Source organism: Hemitrygon akajei, chromosome 8, assembly GCF_048418815.1.
Source record: "Hemitrygon akajei chromosome 8, sHemAka1.3, whole genome shotgun sequence".
NCBI lineage: Eukaryota > Metazoa > Chordata > Chondrichthyes > Myliobatiformes > Dasyatidae > Hemitrygon > Hemitrygon akajei.
Window position 1 is genome coordinate 173,533,677 of NC_133131.1, and position 20,392 is coordinate 173,554,068.

The window sequence follows — 20,392 nt, forward strand, 5'->3', positions numbered from 1 at the left end:
GTGAGACAATGAGGCATTGCTAATGGCAGATGTATGGTTTATCAAAAATGGAAAAGTTTATGAAGAGATTTTCTTTTGCAAAAAATTAAAACCAAATACTGACAGAGAATTGATCTACTATGAACTCAAAATGTATATTGAAGATAAAAGTATTCTGATTAGGAACATGATTTCTTGTGCAACAGATGGAGCACCATATATGACAGGTTGCCATGCTGGTTTAGTGGCATTTATGAAAAAAGAAATTCCAAGTCTGTTTGTAATCCATTGTGTAATTCATCATCAACATCTTGCAGCCAAAAACCCCAGCCAGAGACTTTTTTCAAGCCTGACTCTTGCAATATCTGCTATCAACAAAATTAAAGCTCATCCATTAAATAGCAGAATATTTCACCAGTTATGCCAAGATAAAGATGAGGAGTTTGAATGCTTGCTTCTTCACTCCGAAGTGCATTGGCTGTCAAAAGACTGATGCTTAGAACATTTCTTTGATCTTGTTGACACTGTGGTTGAATTTTTGCTCAAAGTTGACAAGAGTTTGGGAAACGAGATTGAACTTCTACGTGGAGATGTGGCATACCTAGCCGATCTGTATGACAAAATGAACATTCTAAACATGAAACTGCAGGGTGAGAATTTCAATTTAATCCAGGCAAGAAGTGCAGTGTCCATTTTTATCAGAAAATTGAAAATATAGAAGAAAAACATTGGCAGAAGAATGTTCTCACAGTTTTTCTGCATGGAGAGTATGGCACTCTCTTTCACAGACTGTGATTTGCAAGAGTACTGCTTACACCTGCAGTCACTGAAGAGGGATTTTCAGAATCGATTCAAGGATTTGAATGACCTGGAAATTCCAGACTGGGTAATTAACCCATTTCTTTGCAAGGTGGAAGAACAGGAAGAGAGCTTGCAAGAAGAAATTATCAAAATTCAAAATGATGAAGAAGCAAAATGCTTTTCAAAAATGTCGGCTTTTGTGGTATGTGGCTACACTGTCATATGAAGTTTTCTGGTCTTTGAGGAAGAGCCAAACTGCTCTTCACTGCATGTCCATCCTTCTACCTTAGACCATAAGATCATAAGGTCATCCCCCCTTATCCTTCTGACTTCTAGTGAGTACAGACCCAAAGCCATCAAACGTTCCTCGTATGATCACCATTTCATTCCTGGAGTCATCCTTGTGAACCTCCTCTGGACCCTCTCTAATGCCAGCACATCTTTTCTAAATGAGGGGCCCAAAACTGTTCACAATATTCAAGGTGAGACCTCACCAGTGCCTTACAAAGCCTCACCATCACATCCCTGCTCTTGTATTCTAGACCTCTTGAGAAGAATGCTAACATGGTATTTGCCTTCCTCACCACCAACTCAACCTGCAAGTTAACGTTTAGGGTGTTCTGCACAAGGACTCCCTTTGCATCTCAGATTTTTGAATTTTCTCCCCATTTAGAAAATAGTCTGCACATTTATTTCCACTATCAAAGTGTATGACCACGCATTTTCCAACATTGTACTTCATTTGCCACTTTCTTGCTCATTTTCCTAATCTGTCTAAGTCCTTCTGCATCCTACCTGTTTCCTCAATACTACCTGCCCCTCCACCAATTTTCGTATCATCTGCAAACATTGCAACAAAGCCATCTATTCCATCATCTGAATCACTTATACATTATACAGCATATAAAGAAGCGGTCCCAACACCGACCCATGTGGAACACTACTAGTCACTGGAAGCCAACCAGAAAAGGATCCTTTTATTCCCACTCACTGCCTCCTACCAAACAGCCAATGCTCTAACCACACCAGTAACTTTCCAGTAATACCAGAGGCTCTTAACTTGGTAAGCAGCCTCATATGCGGCACCTTGTCAAAGGCCTTCTGAAAGTCCAAATATACAACATCCACTGCATCCCCTTTATCTATCCTACTCGTAATCTCCTCAAAGAATTCCAACAGGTTCATCAGGCAGGATTTTCCCTTAAGGAAACCATGCTGACTGTCTTATCTTGTCCCGTGTCACCAAGTATTCCATGACCTCATCCTTAACAATTGACTCCAGCATCTTCCCAACCACTGAGGTCAGGCTAATTGGTTTATAATTTCCTTTCTGTTGCCTTCCTCCTTTCTTAAAGAGTGGAATGACATTTGCAATTTTCCAGCCATCTGGTACCTTGCCAGAGTCCAATGATTTTTGAAAGATCATTGCTAATGCCGCCACAATCTCTAATGATACCTCTTTCAGAACCCTAGGGTGCAGTTCATCTGGTCCGGGTGACATATACCTTTAGGTCTTTCAGCTTTTTGAGCATCTTCTCCCTTGTAATAGCAATTGGACTCATTTCTTTTCCTTCACACACTGCAATATCTGGCACACTGCTAGTCTTTTCCACAGTGAAGACTGATGCAAAATACTTATTTAGTTCAACTGACATCTCCTTGTCCCCCGTTATTACTTCTCCTACCTCATTTTCTAGTGGTCCTATATCCACTCTCATCTCTCTTTTATTTTTTACATATTTGGAAAAGCTTTTACTCTCCACTTTGATATCATTTTCTAGCTTGCTTTCATATTTCATCTTTTCCCTTCTAATGATTCTTTTAGTTGCTCTCCGTAGATTTTTAAAAGCTTCTCAATCCTCTGTTCTCCCGCTAATTTTTGCTTTGTTGTATGCCCTTTCTTTTGCTTTTACAATAGTTTTGACTTCCCTTGTAAGTTATGGTTGTACTATTTTACCATTTGAGTATTTCTTCATTTTTGGAATACATCTATCCTGCACCTTCCTCATTTTTCCCAGAAACTCACACCATTGCTGCTCTGTTGACATCCCTGCCAGCAGCTCCTTCCAATTTACTTTGGCCAACTCCTCTCTCATACCACCGTAATCTCCCTTACTCCACTGAAATATTGCTATATCAGACTTTACTTTCTCCCTCTCAAATTTCAAGTTGAACTCAATCATATTGTGTTCTTTTACCTTAAGCTCTCTAATCGCCTCCAGTTCTAAACATAACACCCAATCCAGTGTAGCTGATCCCCGAGTAGGCTCAATGACAAACTGCTCTAAAAAGCCATCTCGTAGGCATTCAACAAACTCACTCTCTTGAGATCCATTGCCAACATGATTTTCCCAATCAACCGGCATGTTAAAATCGCTCATGACCACCATAACATTGCCCCTTTGAGTCGCTTTTTCAATTTCCTGTTGTAGCCTTGCAGCCACCATTGGGAGGCCTGTGTATAATTGCCATCAAGGTCCTTTTACCCTTGCAGTTTCTTAACTCAACCCACAAGGATTCAACATCTTCTGATCCTATGTCACATCTTTCTACTGATTTGATGCCATTCTTTACCAGTAGAATCACACCAGCCCTTCTGTTTACCTTCCTATCTCTCTGATATAATGTGTAACTTTGAACATTCAGCTCCATCATCCTTCAACCACAATCCATCCGACATCCAACCATCCTTCAGCCACAATCCATCCGACATCCAACCATCCTTCAACCACAATCCATCCAACATCCAACCATCCTTCAGCCACAATTCAGTGATGGCCACAACATCATACCTGGCAATCTGCAATAATTCAACAAGATCATCCACCTTATTTCTTATACTATGTGCATTTAGATACAACACCTTGAGTACCGTATTTGCTGTACTTTCTGATTTTGCATCCCGAGTGTTTTGATACTCAGGCTGTTGGCTGCAACTAAGTCCCATCACCTGCCTGCCCTTCCTGACAGTCTGACTGCACGCTATCTTTAGTTTTTCACCATCTGTCCTATCCTGAGTCCCTTCACTCCAGTTCCCAACCCCCTGCCGAGTTAGTTTGAACCCTCCCCAACAGCTCTAACAAACCTGCCCGCGAAAATATTGGTCCCCCTCGGGTTCAGGTGCAACCCGTCACATTTGTATAGATCATTACTCTGCCAGAAGAGATCCTAATGATCCAAGAACTTGAAGCTCTGTCCCCTGCACCAGCTCCTCAGCTACACATTTATCAGCCAGACCATCCTGTTTCTACCCTCACTGGTGTATGGAACAGGCAGCAATCCAGAAATCACTACCCGGGAGGTCCTGCTTCTCAGCTTTCTGCCTAATTCTCTAAATTCTCTTTTCAGGACCTCTTTGCTTTTCCCTCCAATGTCATTGGAACCAGTATGTACCAAGACACCTGGTACCTTGTTGAAAGAGACTTCAGTGCAGTGAACCACATACTCACAGGAAAGAGAAACTGCTTGGACATTGTTACACGTGGGGACTTAAAGCTTTTGAACCAGATATTCCAGCTCTTGCGAAAAACCACGCTCAAGGATAGCATTGATATCGAAGCTGCTGTACGGTGCACAGGATTCTGTGTAAGCTAGGTTTAAAGACAATTAATGCAGAATCATTTTTATCATGTTAGTATATGGTAGAGATGTTTTTACACCATGAGGGCACCAGAAAATACATTGTGCCTAAGAGGGGTGTTGGCAAGTAGGTGCTTTAGGGGTGTGTGGGGCTAAACAAAGGTTGGAATACACTGGACTAGGCAGCTTAAATGGTCCAGCATGGACCAGATGGGTCAAAGGGCCTATTTCTGTGCTGTACTTCTCTATGACTCCATGACTCTAACCAGTACTTCTCCGGACTATGGAGGAAACCAGAGCACCAGAGAAACCCCATGTATTCCACAGGGAGGGTATGCAGATTCCTTACAAATGACATTGGAATTGAACTCCGAACTCTGATGCCCCAAGTTATGATAGTGTCCCATTAACTGCTAAGCTACTGTGGTGTAGATTGTGTAACTAATTTATGTTTTTTTTCTTGGGAACATTGTGTCTCTGTTGCTATGTGTCTGTAATGCTGCTGCAAGTGAGTTTTTCTCTACAGCTCTCATGGGAAACCGAACTCACGGGTTTGGTGAGTGGGGACAGACCACACTCACTAACTGTAAGTAGTTTAATGATTTATCTGCAAGACAAAACGGACAGTAAACATTCAGCAAAGCCCTTCAAGCTGCACTGGGTTAGAAATACTTATCCCTCGCAAGGCGGAAGGTCCTGATGGAGTCCCTGGTAAGGCTCTGAAAACCTGTGCCAACCAACTAGCAGGAGTATTCAAGAACATTTCAATATCTCACTGCTATGGGCAAAAGTTCCCACTGGCTTCAAAAAGGCAACAATTATACCAGTGCCAAAGAAGAATAATGTGGGCTACCTTAACGACTATCGCCCGGTAGCACTCACATCGACAGTGATGAAATGCTTTGAGAGGTTGGTTATGACTAGACTGAACTCCTGCCTTAGCAAGGACCTGGACCCATTGCAGTTTGCCTATCGTCACAATAGGCCAATGGCAGACACAATCTCCATGGCTCTTCACACGGCTTTAGACCACCTGGACACCACAAACACCTATGTCAGGATGCTGTTCATCGACTATAGCTCAGCATTTAATATCATCATTCTCACAATCCTGATTGAGAAATTGCAGAACCTGGGCCTCTGTACCTCCCTCTGTAATTGGATCCTCAACTTCCTAACCGGAAAACCACAGTCTGTGTGGATTGGTGGTAACATATCCTCTTCACTGATGATCAACACTGGTGCACCTCGGGAGTGTGCTTAGCCCACTGCTCTACTCTCTGTATACCCATGACTGTGTGGCTAGGCTGTGTGACTGTGTAGCTCAAACAACATCTATAAATTTGCTGACGATACAACTATTGTTGGTAGAATCTCAGGTGGTGACAAGAGGGTGTACAGGTGTGAGATTTGCCAACTAGTGGAATGGTGCTGCAGCAACAACATGGCACTCAACGTCAGTAAGATGAAAGAGCTGATTGTGGACTTCAGAAAGGGTAAGACAAAGGAACACAAACCAATCCTCATAGAGGGATCAGAAGTGGAGAGAGTGAGCAGTTTCAAGTTCCTGGGTGTGAAGATCTCTGAGGATCTAACCTGGTCCCAACATATTGATGTAGTCATAAAGAAGGCAAGACAAGTGGCTATTCTTTATTAGGAGTTTGGAGAGATTTGGTACATCAACAAATACACTCAAAAACTTCTATAGTTGTACCATGGAGAGTATTCTGATAGGCTGCATCCCTGGTATGGAGGGGCTACTGCACAGGACCGAAAGAAGCTGCAGAAGGTTGTAAATCAAGTCAGTTCTATCTTGGGCACTAGCCTACAAAGTACCCAGGACATCTTTAGGGAGCGGTGTCTCAGAAAGGCAGCGTCCATTATTAAGGACCTCCAGCACCCAGGGCATACCCTTTTCTCACTGTTACCATCAGGTAGGAGGTACAGAAGCCTGAAGGCACACACTCAGCGATTCAGGAACAGCTTCTTCCCCTCTGCCATCCGATTCCTAAATGGACATTGAAGCTTTGGACACTACCTCACTTTTTGTAATATACAGTATTTCTGTTTTTGCACATTTTCTAATTATCTATTCAATATACACAATTAATTTACTTGTTTATTTATTATTATCTTTTATTTTATTTATTATTATTATTTTTTTTCTCTCTGCTAGATTATGTGTTACATTGAACTGCTGCTGCTAAGTTAACAAATTTCACGTCACATGCCGGTGATAATAAACCTGATTGTAATTCTGATTCTAAATGAGCACCCAAAGTAACAGTACAAAACAGACACTGAACTTACACACAGTGGCATGTACTTATCTAACGTTGGGGCCCGGGGCCCAGGGCCCTCTGCACTGCACTACACCCTCATTGTCTACCATTACTCTGGGACCCTTATCTACCTGGGCCACGGTGACCCAGGGGAAAAGAGACTGCAAGGATACCGGGGTGGAGTCTCTACCAAAGGAGGTATAAGGTGCTGCTTCACTCTGCTAGCCTGCAGGTCACCCTTAGGCAAGGTGTAGCACCTGCTTAGCCCCCGATCAGGGTCACATGAAGCCATGGGAGCAGCTGGTGCACATCACAAGTCCTGGCTATGCTACCACTGACGCCAGGCAGACGATCTCTGAAGAGTATTGATCATGACTGGGGTCACACGTCTTGGAAAGACTGCCCAGAAGAAGGCAATGGCAAATCATTTCTGTAGAAAAATTTGCCAAGAACAATAGACCATGATCACCCATGTCATACAACATAGCACATAACAATAATGATCACCACACCCTAGACTTAAACCCTAATGCCACCATCAGCTAAACAGAGCCTTGTGGGAGGGCTGCAACACTCCTTCCACAAATCATCCCCACTTGTCATGGGCAGTGCCTCTCACTGTTCAGGTAAGAAAAGACACTTACTGCAGCAGCTGTGCAGACATATACTTTGCATATGGTAATAAACTCAACTTTGACTTTAGAAAATCCTGCCAGACCCCCTTCACCAAACTGCAGATTATCAGAGTTAATTATTTACTGTGGTTAGTAAAAATGTAAAAAGAGATTAATTGGATCTTTCGCATTTCCTGTGGGAGGGGTTGGTGGAGAATGACCATCGCCATCAGAACCCATTCTGCCGGTGAGGCAGGACATAACTGCAGTTTGATGATTTAAGTATTAACTTTATTTGTCACATGTACATGGAAACATACAGTGAGATAAGCAGTTGTAGTTGTATCAACAACCATCTCAGTCTGAGGACAACAAGTGTGGAGAACCTTGGTTTTCAAGAGACATTGAGACTCTGGTTAAGAGAAAAAAGGAGGTGCATAGCAGGTATAGGTAGGTAAGAACAAATGAAGTATTAATGGAGTATAAGAAATTTAAGAGAACATTTAAGAAAGAAATCAGGAGGGTTAAAGAAGGCATGAGGTTGTCCAGCCAGACAAGGTGAAGGAGAATCTTCAGGAACTCAACAGATAGGTTAAGAACAAAAAAATTGCAAGGGACAGAATTGGTCCTCTGCAAGATCAGAATCCATGTGTGGAGCCAAAAGACATGGGGGGAGATCTTAAATGAATTTCAAACACGAGGAGATCTACAGAAGCTGGAAATCCAAGCAACAGACACAAAATGCTGGAGGAACTCAGCAGGCCAGGCAACATCTCTGGAAAAGAGTACAGTCGATGTTTTGGGCTGAGACCCTTCATCAGGACTCTTAAGTACATTTTTAATGTATGTAACGTGCTGTAGAGTTTCACTGAAAATGTAATGGTTTCTCTGTAGCAGCAATGTTTCGGTTATGACTAGAGATAACGGGATTTGGAATGCTGTTGTTCTTTCTTGTGAGTCTGGAAGAGAGATTTTCACGGTCTTTTGATGATGAGAGATGGGGAGAGAAGACGCGAATGGAGAGAGTTGGTAGACCGCCGGATAGGGTGGACTTGGAGCGAGGGTCCGAAGGGCAGCGATGATCGGAGGAGGTCGATGGTGGATGATCGACTTATCAGTGAGATCCAACATTGCGCAGCAGACTGTTTCATAAGATTGGGCCCTTTTTCTGTTTTTTATTTCTTTACTAACCATATAGTCAAAATAAGAATTATAAAGCTTAATCGTTTAATCGCATATTGTGTACTGTTTGTGATTTTGGGGTACTGATTTGTAACAGGGGACACATCGCACAGCGTCCACCCAAATGAGATTTCTTAAGTTTGGCTGGGCAGGGGGCTATCACCCACTAAACTTTGCCGCTAGCCGAAGCGAGAGTTACATGTACATATTTACTCAGGAGGCAGACTCAGAATCTACAGTGGTGAGGCAATGTGGCATCAATTTCACGGACCCTACACAGATTACAGGAGGAGGTATTCACTGCCCTGAGGCAAATCAGGGTGGATAAATCCCTAGGGCCAGACAAGGTGTTCTCTCAGACCCTACGGGAGGCAGGTGCACAAATTGCCTAGGCCCTAGCAGAGATAGTTAAATCATCCCTAACCCTAACCCTAGCAGAGATATTTAATTAGTGACAGGTGAGGTACCAGAGGATTTGAGGATAGCCAATGTTGTTCTGCTGTTCAAGAACATCTCCTAAAATTAAGTCAGGAAATTATAGGCCGGTGACCCTGACGTCAGTCACGGGCAGTTATTGAAAGGTACTCTGGGGACCAGATACAAGAGTATTTGGATAGACATAGACTAATGAAGGATAGTCTTTGTGTGTGTGGTAGGTCATGTGTAACCAATCTTATTGAGTTTTTTGAGGAACTTACCAGGGAAGTGGATGATGGCAAGGCAGTAGATGTTGTCTACATGGACTTTAGCAAGGCATTTGACAAGATACCACATGGGAGGCTGGTTAAGAAGATTCATTTGCTCAGTATTCAAGATGAGGTAGTAAATAGGATTAGACATGGGCTTTGTGGGAGAAGCCAGAGAGTGGTAGTAGAGGATTGCCTCCCTGACTGGAGGCCTGTGACTAGTGGAGTGCTGCAGGGATCTTTTTTGATTGAACAGCGGCACAAACACAGTAGATGCATTCCCGTGCAGGTCTGGAGTGGAGCCTCAAAAACCCAGTCTCCATAAAAGAGAGGTACCTTCTAGGGGAGCCATTATCATCAGAGTGGTAAGGCTTTGGCTCAACAGGCTTCAGCGTGTACAGGCGGAGGTGAGGTAAGTAGGTAAGTTTATTTCTTAACTCTTGAAAGAAACGGAGTATGTCTGCAGGGCCAGTGTTCTGTTCTGGGTGTCAGATGTGGGATTTCCAGGAGATTCCAGCCTTCCCGATGGCCACATCTGCACCAGGTGCATCGAGGTGCAACTCCTTAGAGACCGAGTTAGGGAACTGGAGCTGCAGTTCGATGACCTTCGACTTGTTAGAGAAAGTGAGAGGTGATGGTCAGGAGCTACAGGGAGGCAGTTACCTCAAGGCCATCCCCTTTGACAATAAGTACTCCATTTTGAGAATTGTTTTGGGGGCGGGGGGTCATGTTGGGGTAAGCAACAGCGGCCGTGCCTCTGGTACTGTGGCTCAGAAGGGTAGGGAACTGAAGAAGATGGCAGCAGTAATAGGGGACTCTATAGACAGGGAGACAGATAGGCCATTCTGTGGATGCAAAAAGAAAACACAGATGGTAGTTTTCCTCCCAGGTGCTAGAGTCCAAGATGTTTCTGAATGTGTACACAATGTCCTGAAAAGGGAGGGTAAGCAGCCAGAAGTTGTGGTGCATATCGATACCAACGATATATATAGAAAAAGGGAGGATGGCCTAAAAAAATAGTTAGGAAAGAAGTTGAGAAGCAGGACCTCAGGGGTTGTAATCTCAGAATTATTAACTGTGCCACGTGACAGTGACTATAGGAATAGAATGAGGTGGCAGATAAATGCATGGCTGAAGAATTGGAGCAGGGGGCAGGGATTCAGACTTCCTGATCATTGGGACCTTTTCTGGGTCAGGTGTGACATGTACAAAAGGGACGGGTTGCACTTGAATCCGAGAGGGACCAATATCTTTGCGGGCAGATTTACTGGAGTTGTTGGAAGTGGTTTAAACTAATATGGCAGTGGGATGGGAACCAGGATGATAGAGCTGAGGATGATCCAGCAGGTTTACAAGTAAATGATGGATGTAAGGAAGGACAAGCCAATGATTGGATACAAATGCAGACAGGGAAAAGAGTTAAATTGTACCACACAGGCAAATTTAAAAAGGCAAAAAATGCAGGACTGAAGGTGTTGTATTTAAATATACACAGTATTCGGAATAAGGTGGACAAACTTGTAGCCCGATTAGAGATCAGTCAGTATGACGTTGTGGTCATCACTAAGTTATGGCTGAAAGAAGGTCAGGAGAGCACAGGCAGTGGTGTGGCTCCTGGTAAGAGATGGAATTACATCTTTAGAAAGAGGTGACATAGGGTCAGAGAATGTCGAATCTTTGTGGGTGGAGTTAAGAAACTGCAAGGGTAAAAAAAACATAAAGGGAATCATATAAAGGCCTCCAAATGGAAGCCAAGATGTGGGGTTGAGATTGCAAAGGGAGCTGGAAAGGTCATGTAATCAGGGTAATGTCACAATTGTAATGGGGACTTCAATATGCAAGGGGATGAGGAAAATCAAGTTGGTGTTGGACCACAAAAGAGGGAATTTATTGAATGCCTATGAGATGGCTTTTTAGAGCAGATTATGCTTGAACCTACTCAGGGAAAGGATATCTTAGATTGGGTGTTATGTAATAATCCAGATTTAATTAGGGAGCTTAAGGTAAAGGAACCCTTAGGAGACAGTACAGTAATCATAATATGAATTCATTTTACAATTTGAGAGGCAGCAGCATGAGTCACATGTATTAGTTTTGCAATGGAATAAAGAGAAAAGATATTAAGTTAGATAAGTCATCGGGACACTCCAAGATATACCCTAGGCTACTGTGGGAAGCGAAGGAGGAGATTGCTGAACCTCTGGTGATGATATTTGTATCATTAATATGGACAGGAGAAGTACCAGAGGATTGGAAGGTTGCAAACTTTGTTCCCCTATAGAAGAAAGGGAGTAGAGATAACCCTGGAAGTTACAGACCAGTGAGTCTTACTTCAGTGTGGGCAAGTTGTTGGAGAAGATCCTGAGAGGCAGGATTTATGAGCATTTGGAGAGACATAATCTGATTAGGGATTGTCAACATGGCTTTGTCAAGGGCAGGTCATGCATTATGAACCTGATTGAATTCTTTGAGGATGTAACAAAACACATTGATGAAGGTAGAGCAGTGGATGTAGTGTACATGGATTTCAGGAAGGCATTTGAAAAGGTTCCCCATGCAAGGCTCATTCAGAAAGTAATGACGCATGGGTTCCAAGGAGACCTTGCTTTGTGGATCCAGAATTGGCTTGACCATAAAAGGCAAAGGGTGGTTGTAGATGGTTCGTATTCTGCATGGAGGTCGGTAACCAGTGGTGTTCCGCAGGGATCTGTTCTGGGACCCCTTCTCTTGGTAATTTTTATAAATAACCTGGATGAGGAAGTAGAAGGGTTGGGTTAGTAAGTTTGATGATAACACAAAAGTTGGGGGTGTTGTGGATAGTCTGGAGAGTTGTCAGAGGTTACAGCGTGATATTGATAGGATGCAGAACTGGGCTGAGAAGTGACAGATGGAGTTCAACTCAGGTAAGTGTGAAGTGGTTCATTTTGGTAGGGCAAATTTGAAGACAGAATATAATATTAGTAAGACTCTTGGCAGTGTGGAGGATCAGTGAGATCTTGGGGTCCATGTCCATAGGACACTCAAAGCTGTTGCGCAGACTGACAGAGTGGTTAAGAAGGGTATGGTGTGTTGACCTTCATCAACTCCATGGAATTGAGTTTAAGAGCTGAGGGGTAATGTTACAGCTATATAAAAACTTAGTTAGGCCCCACTTGGAGCACTATGTTCAGTTCTGGTCACCTCATTGCAGAAAGGATGTGGAAACCATAGAAAGGGTGCAGAGGAGATTTACAAGGATGTTGCCTGGATTGGGGAGCATGTCTTATGAGAACAGGTTGAGTGAACTCTGCCTTTTCTCCTTGGAGTGATGGAGGATGAGCGGTGACCTGATAGAGGTGTATAAGATGATGAGAGGCATTGATCGTGTGGATAGCCAGAGGCTTTTTCCCAGGGCTGAAATGGATAACACGAGGGGGCATAGTTTTAAGGTGCTTAGAAATAAGTACAAGGGGGATGTCAGAGACAAATTTTTCATACAGAGAGTGATGGGTGCATGGAATGCACTGCCAGCGAAGGTGGTGGAGGCGGATACAATAAGGTCTTTTAAGAGACTCTTCGATAGATACATGGAGCTTAGAAAAATAGAGGGTTATGCGGTAGGGAAATTCTAGGCAGCTTCTAGAGTGGGTTACATGGATGGCACAATATTGTGGGCCAAAGGGACTGTAATATGCTGTTGATTTCTGTTTCTATGAATGAGAGAGGAACTTGCCCAGGTGGATTGAAGGGATATACTGGCTGGGATGCCAGTAGAGCAGAAATGGCTGAAGTTTCTGGTAGTAGTTCACAAGACACAGGATTGATATGTACTACATAAGAAGTAGTTCTCAAATGGCAGGGGTAGGCAACTGTGGCTGACTAAGGAAGTTATGGACTACATAAAAGCCAAAGAAAGAGCATATAATGTAGCAAAAGTGAATGAGAAGCAGGATGATCTGAAAGTTTTTAATATCCAACAAAAAGCAACTAAAAAGGGCCATAAGAAGGGAAAAGATGAAATATGAGGGCAAACTAGCCAATAACAAAGAATATAGAAGATACTAACAGTGTGCCAGAGGTCTGTGAGTGTCAGGGAGCAGGAGTGAGTGCCATTGCTGTTACAAAGGAAAAAGTGCTTGGCAAACTGAAAAGTCTTAAGGTGGATAAGTCAGCTGGACCAGATGAACTACATCCCAGAGTCCTGAGAGAGATTGCTGAAGAGATAACAGATGCATTAGTCATGATCTTTCAAGAATCACTTGATTCTGGCATGGTTCCAGAGGACTGGAAAATTGCAAATGTCACTCCACATCTTAAGAAGGAAGGAAGGCAAAAGAAAGGAAAATTAAAGGCCAGTTAGCCAAACCTCAGTGGCTGGGAAATTGTTGGAGTCCATTATTAAGGAAAAGGTTTCGGGGTACTTGGAGACTATTGATAAAATAAGTCAAAGTTAGCATGGTTTCTGTAAAGGGAAATCTTGCCTGACAAATCTGTTAGAGTTCTTTGAGGAAGTAACGAGCAGGATGGACAAAGGAGAAGATGTGGATGTCATCTATTTGGATTTTCAGAAGGCATTTGATAAGGTACGACACATGAGGTTGCTTAACAAGATAAAATCCCATGGTATGGATAGAGGAATGGCTGACAGGCAGGAGGCAGCAAGTGGGAATGAAAGGGGTCATTTACTGGTTGGCTGTCAGTGCTCCTCAGGAGTCAGTATTGGGACCGCTGCTTTTCACATTGTTTGTCAACGATTTGGATAATGGAATTGATGGTTTTGTGTCAAAGTTCACTGATGATACGAAGATAGGTGGAGGGGTAGATAGTACTGAGGAAGCAATGCAATTGCAGAAGGACTTTGGAAGGAAGGGCAAAAAAAATTGGCAGATGGAATACAGTTTTGGGAAATGTATGATTATGCATTTTGGTAAAAGGAACAGTAGTGCAGACTGTTATTCAAATGAAGAGAAAATTCAAACATCAGGGGTGCAGAGGGACTTAGGGGTCCTCGTGCAAGACCCCCAGAAAGTTAGTTTACAGGTTGAGTCTGTGGTAAAGATGGCAAATACAATATTGGCATTCATTTCAAGGGGAATAGAATATAAAAGCACAGAGATAATGCTGAAGCTTTATAAGACACTGATCAGGCCGCACTTGGAGAATTGTCAACGGTTTTGTGCCTTGTATCTCAGAAAGGATGTGTTGTCATTGGAGAGAGTCCAGAGGAGGTTCATTCACAAGGATAATTCTGGGGACGAAGGGGTTAACATATGAGGAGCGATTAGCAACTTTGGGCCTGTACTCACTGGAATTTAGAAGAATGTGGGGTGATCTCATTGAAACTTACTGAATGTTGAAAGGACCAGATAAAGTGGATGTGGAGAGGTTGTTTCTTTTGGTGGGGGTGTCCAGAACTAGAGGGCACAGCCTTAAAATTGAGTGGTGACTCTTCAGAACTGAGGTAAGGAGGAGTTTTGTTTAGCTGGAGAGTAGTGAATCTGTGGAATACTCTACTGCACACGGTGGTGGAGGCCAACACCGTGGGTATATTTAAAGTGAAAATTGATAGTTTCCTGGTTGGTCCTACTGAAGTGCAAAACATCTGCATTAAACTCCATCTGCCACTTTTCAGCCCATCTTTCCAGCTGGTCCAGATCCCTCTGCAAGCTCTGATATTCTTCGTCACTGTCCACTACACCCCCAATCTTGGTGTGATCTGCAAATCTGTTGATCCAGTTAACCCCATTATCATCCAGATCACTGTTAAAAATGATAAACAAACAAAAATTGATCCAAAAGATGTAGGAGCAGAATGAGGCCATTCAGCCCATTGAGTCTGCTCCACCATTCCATCATGACTGATCCCAGATACCACTCAACCCCATACACCTGTCTTCTCACCATATCCTTTGATGTCAATGATGAAGATGGTAGATATTGTTATCAAAACGTAATCAGTACCCGTACCCAGCTGGATGAGTTTATTTATCAGTACAGGATATTGCTGGGCCTGGAGGACCTGAGTCATAAGGAAAGATTGAATAGGGAAGGACTTTATTCCTTGGAATGTGGACGATTGAGGGGAGATTTGATAGAGCTGTACAAAATTATGTGGGGTATAGATCAATCCAAGCAGGCTTCTTCCATCGAGGTTAGGTAGGACTACAACCAGTTAATGATGTCAGACGAAAAGTCTGAGGGGAAGATGAGGGGAAACTTGTTCACTCGGAGGCCCTGGGAGTCTGGAACCAACTGCTAACACAAGTGGTGCATGCAAGCTCGATTTCAACATTTAAGTGAAGTTTGGACAGGTACATGGGTGGGAGGGATATTGTCCCAGTGCAGGTCGATTAGAGTGGGCAGTTTAAATAGTTAGGCACGAACTAGACTGAGAGAAGATGGCCTGTTTCTGTGACTCTGTGAGTCTATTATGACTGGGGCAAGCAGCGGGCATCGTTATGTTTCCAGTGCCAACACAACATGCTCATAACTCATTAACCCGTGTCCCTCTGAAGCCCAGGCGGGAATTGAACCCCAAGCTTCCCATCGCTGTCGCTGAAAAGCCCTGCGCTCACCGCTACGCTACGTGTCGCCCTTGTTTGGGAAGTATAGAATTAGAATCACTGTCTTTCTATATTTTGTACGAGGAATCAATTACCTTTAAGATAATTTGCAAATGTACTGAAAAGGTTTGGAAATGGTGTTGCGCGCTCTCCGTTAAGGGTGGCGGTAGCGGAATGGACCATCTCATTAGGGATACGTGTGTGGAACTGGGATGTAATCGGGGAGGGAGAGAGGGGTTGCTCTGCACTGGGCAATGCTGAGGCTCCGATACCCACACCGGATTGTATCGGTGCTGGTGACTAGTGCACCATTCCAAGTCTCGCTTGCTGGCGGCGTATCCGGCGCGGCATTGCCCACATTGCCATTTCTTGCGCGGCTTCGGTTTTTGGTCAAACCCCAGCAGCCCGACTCCAGCGCAGAATTAACCGTCGGATTCGCAAATGGCCACACAGAACCGCAGTTCCCGTCCAAAGTCAGTTTTAAGCTCAAGCGTAAAGCCTTACCTCAGATCAAATATAATTTTTTCATTCAAGTTAGAAAGCTATTCAAGTTTATTTCAATCAGCTATGAAGGAATTTCGGTGCAGAGTCGACGGGCTGAATGGCCTAATTCTACTCCAATGTCACGTGGTCTTAATACATCATATCAATTATTTAAATAATACATGATAACTATTTATCTCTATAACATTTGAAATAAGATATATATATATATATATATGAAATACAACATACAGTATATATTATATACGCATATATATCATTTCATATATTATATCTATTTCCGCTAAAGAATAAACATATTTTCATATAATTGAGGAAATAATATTATCATATTTATTTAAGACATATAATATAAATACTATTGCTCAAGAAGAATATAGTTATTATTTTCATATTTAAGTTAAAACGTTAATTATAAAATCCAGACACAAGAGATTCTACAGATGCCGGAATTCCAGAACAACACACACAAAATGCTGGAGGAACTCGGCAGGTCAGGCAGTATCTTTGGAAATGAATGAACAGTCAGTGTTTCGAGTCGAGACCCTTCAACAGGACTGGAAGGGAAAGGGGCAGAGGTTTGAATAAGAAGGCGGTGGTGGTGGTGGTGGGGGGGAATCTTATAACTGCAGTGTTATTTCAGGGTTTATTGTTAGGGTTAAGCTTCTCAGTACAAAAACTGAGATTAATAAAAAGATTATTTATCTTACATCCGCTTTTCCAAATGCTAATGAAGTGAGACCATCACATTTATTTCCTGACTCCTAATGTTACACAGAGATTTGAATCTCTGATATCGAAATGCTCTGGTCGGCCAGTGGAGATGCCAAATATATAATAATCAATGAAAAAAAAAGGTAATTTACTTTTTATTCATCAAATAGCACATAAGCACTTGTATGTTTTTTTAAAAAATCCAGGTCACAAGCGAAATGGCGCAGGAGTGAGCGAATAACGTTGCGGCAGGAAAGCATATTTTGAAAAGGACTTTCAGGCGTAGGCTGTAAATATCTGGTCCACATGTTGTTGACAAGATATATAGGAACACTAGATTATAATTGGATAAGTATATGTTCCTATACGAGCGGATACTACACTATTCACTGGATATAGGCGAGACTCTCCCGCTGATGCAGAGATGGAGAATGCGCCGGAATTGCGCACGGGTTTCAGAAAAAACATCGAATGTGGGGGCTGCAGATTTTCTGGAGAAGGGTAAACGGACATATTAATCAGGCTAGGCACAGACAGAAACAGGCAAAGGCGAGGTAAAAATAACCCGACCGTCTGGATAAATAAAGGGCGGTAAAAATAAAGAGAATTCTTGGAGAGATTAAGGGAAAGAGAAAGCTCGGGCCAATAGAAAAACTGGATGAAGAAAGAGAGCGAGAGAGAAACAGGGACAGAGAGACAGACAGACAGACAGAAATACAGAGAGAAAGAGAGATAGAAATGCACAGAGAGAACGAGAGACATAGGGACGCAGAGAGAGAGAGAGAGAGAGAGAGAGAGAGAGAGAGAGAGAGAGAGAGAGAGAGAGAGAGAGAGAGAGAGAGAGAGAGAGAGAGAGAGAGAGAGAGAGAGAAAGCGAATCGGATAGAGACTCAAAGAGAGAGAGGAGAGAGAAAAAGAGACAGAGGGGGAGAAACACAGAGAGACGCAGGGGGAGAGAAAGAGTAAAAAAACAGAAGCAGAGACGCAGAGGGAAAGAGAGCGAGAGAGAGGAGAGAAAAAGAGAGAGACGCAGAGGGAAAGAGCGAGAGAGAGGAGAGAGAGAGACGCAATAAAGAGGGCGAGGTAAATTATAGGGGATAATTAAAAATGAAGCGATAGATAAAGGGAGTCGGTAACATCTAAAGGGATAGGAAGATGGAGACGTAAAAACGGATTCAAAACGAATTGCGCATTAAGAAAAGTGGGAGAGGGGAAGGGAGAAAGGGCCGGAGGGTGGCTGGTGGAAACAGTACAGAGAACCGTGATCATTAAAGGCTGATAAGGGCAGAGGTGAGCAGCAGCTAAAGGGCATTTGATAGAGGAGAAAGGAGAGAGATGAGACTACGGATAAAGGGAACACAGGGGACACAGGGAAAAGGAATAATGGATGGATAAGGATTAAGGATAAACTATTCATTTACATTACGATTTTGCTGTGATATATTGGACAGGGCGCGGCATGGAACGAAATCATTCAACAATTATAAAGAATAAATACTTACATAAAATAAAAATTAGACGAATAAAATGTGCATAAATAACGAAGAAGGGAGAGGTGGAATAGATAAAGCGGGAGAGGGGGAATGTGAAGCGGAGAAACAGAGTGAACGCAATAGGGAGTGAGGGCGGAAGATGAGTCAAAGAGGGGCCATTGGATGGACGTACCCAGCTCCTCCAGCTCTTTCAGCTCTCGTTCCAAACCCTTCAGGCTCTCCTGGATGCCTTCAAGAAGCGGCCGGGGTCTCGACTCGAGAACCAGCTTGAGGAAGGTGAGAAGGTTTTGCTTGCCCGCTCTCATACTAATCTCTCCATAGGCCGCGTAGAACTGCACCTCGTTAGATCCGGGCTCCTCCGACCCGTACAGGAATTCGTCGCCGAAGAACTCCACCCCGGCGCCGTCGCCGAAAGAGAAGGGCCGTTTGTCCAAGAGGGCTTGGACGTAGGGAGGGGTCACTTGGTCGTCCAAGCGCCTGAAGAAGGCGCTGATGGGGAAAGGGAGTTCAGACCAGTACTCCCCTAGATCCAGCTTCCCGTTATCTCCCCAACTGAAGTGGCCCATGTTAAAATGGCCAGGTCCAACTTGGGCGCCGCCAGTAACGAACCGCACTACCTTCACCAAAGTTACACCCAGGAAGCCCTCCCAGCCGCAATGCAGTTCGGAGCCCGGCACACGGCTCTGGGTGTGCCAGAGGCGCGTCAGGTGATCTCCAAACGTTATTTACGCCCAAATGTCATATTGTTTTACATTCTAAACAACGTACAAAAGTTAACTCATCTTGAGACAAGCGACAGAGTGCGCATCTCCTTTGCGTTGATTTGACATTCCAAAGACAATTAAATGCCTTATGTGATTTTTCCTTGGACTGAATTATCTCATTAACTGAGATACAGGAGGTGACGTTGGTCGCTTCATTTAACCGGCCCTCCATTTCACTGACCTGGGTACTTCGCGGACCGGGATGCAGTTCTAGCTGGGAGATCTTCATAGTGAGTTAACACTATAGATCGGACTAGCCGGATGATGTTTCGGGGTGGACGTGAGAAGGAGTGAACGTTAATCTGCTTCCCCACATCTGGTCCAGCGGTCCCGGCCGTAACGTGGGCTTCTCTCTCCACCTCGGTAGCCCCCATGTCCGCCCGCCCCTGGAGGCTGGTGATTCTGGAGTCCGCCTTCCAGCACTACGACAGTCACAGCGTGCGGGGTCGCTTGGTCAAGGGCTGTCACAACATCTACCGCTTCATTGAGCTTGTCCAAAGCGGCGCTGTGGTTGTGGGAGCCATGGCGTCCGATCGAAGACACCTGCCGGTTGGGGTGGTCCAAGTCCACTACAGGGTGATCCAGAGAGGGATTCGAGCGCGGCCCGGGGCCCGCAGGACACCCACATCCCCCAGCGAGGCTGCAGACCAATACGAGCCCAAGACTCTCACGGAGGCCAACATCTGGACCAGAGATGCGTTGTCCACTGCGGTACAAGTGGCCTTCCAGGAGGCGTTCAACAGGGATCCCAAGTGCCCGAGAGTGAGGAGCGCTCTCCCGCCGCACGGTACCATCGATGCCTACTTTGAGGGCAAGGTGTGCATCGGGAGGCGTCCAGTCACCTATGACATCCAACACAACAAGAAGGTCCAGTCCTACATGCCTTTCATATCTCCTTCGGAAGAGCCGTACTGGATCGGCTCTGTGTGCAGTGTCGACGTCGATCGCAAGGAAGTGTCTGTCCGGGTCTTTTACTTTGTCCACAACGAGCAGACGCTCATTTAACGCTTTGATATTGACGTTTGATGTTCTGGGTCCGACCTCGCTGAAGGTTAGGAAAAAAATGAGGGAAGATCTCATTGAAACCTATCGGATATTGAAGGGTCGAATTCGAGCGGACGTGGAGACGATGTTTCCTTTAGTGGGAGTGTCTAGGACCAGAGGGCACAGCCTCAGAATAGAGGGACGTCCATTTACAACAGGGCTGTGAGGCATTTCTTTAGCCAGAGGGTGGTGAATCTGTGCAACTCAC

The 20,392-nt window shown here is 44.1% G+C and overlaps 1 protein-coding gene across 2 annotated transcripts in view; it reads right to left on the bottom strand.

Moving 5' to 3' along the window:
- The window catches only part of LOC140732448 (transient receptor potential cation channel subfamily A member 1-like), a 33,470-nt gene extending 13,288 nt beyond the window's left edge, over window positions 1–20,182 (bottom strand). Inside the window, exon 1 of one of the 2 annotated variants that reach the window (XM_073055120.1) lies at window positions 19,322–20,182. In XM_073055120.1, the coding sequence (XP_072911221.1) occupies window positions 19,322–19,514 (193 nt within the window). In that variant the 5' untranslated portion in view covers window positions 19,515–20,182. Of the gene's footprint in view, window positions 1–18,548 lie in introns of both variants that reach the window. The other variant, XM_073055119.1, reaches the window with a different exon arrangement.
- Between the last annotated feature and the right edge of the window lie 210 nt (window positions 20,183–20,392).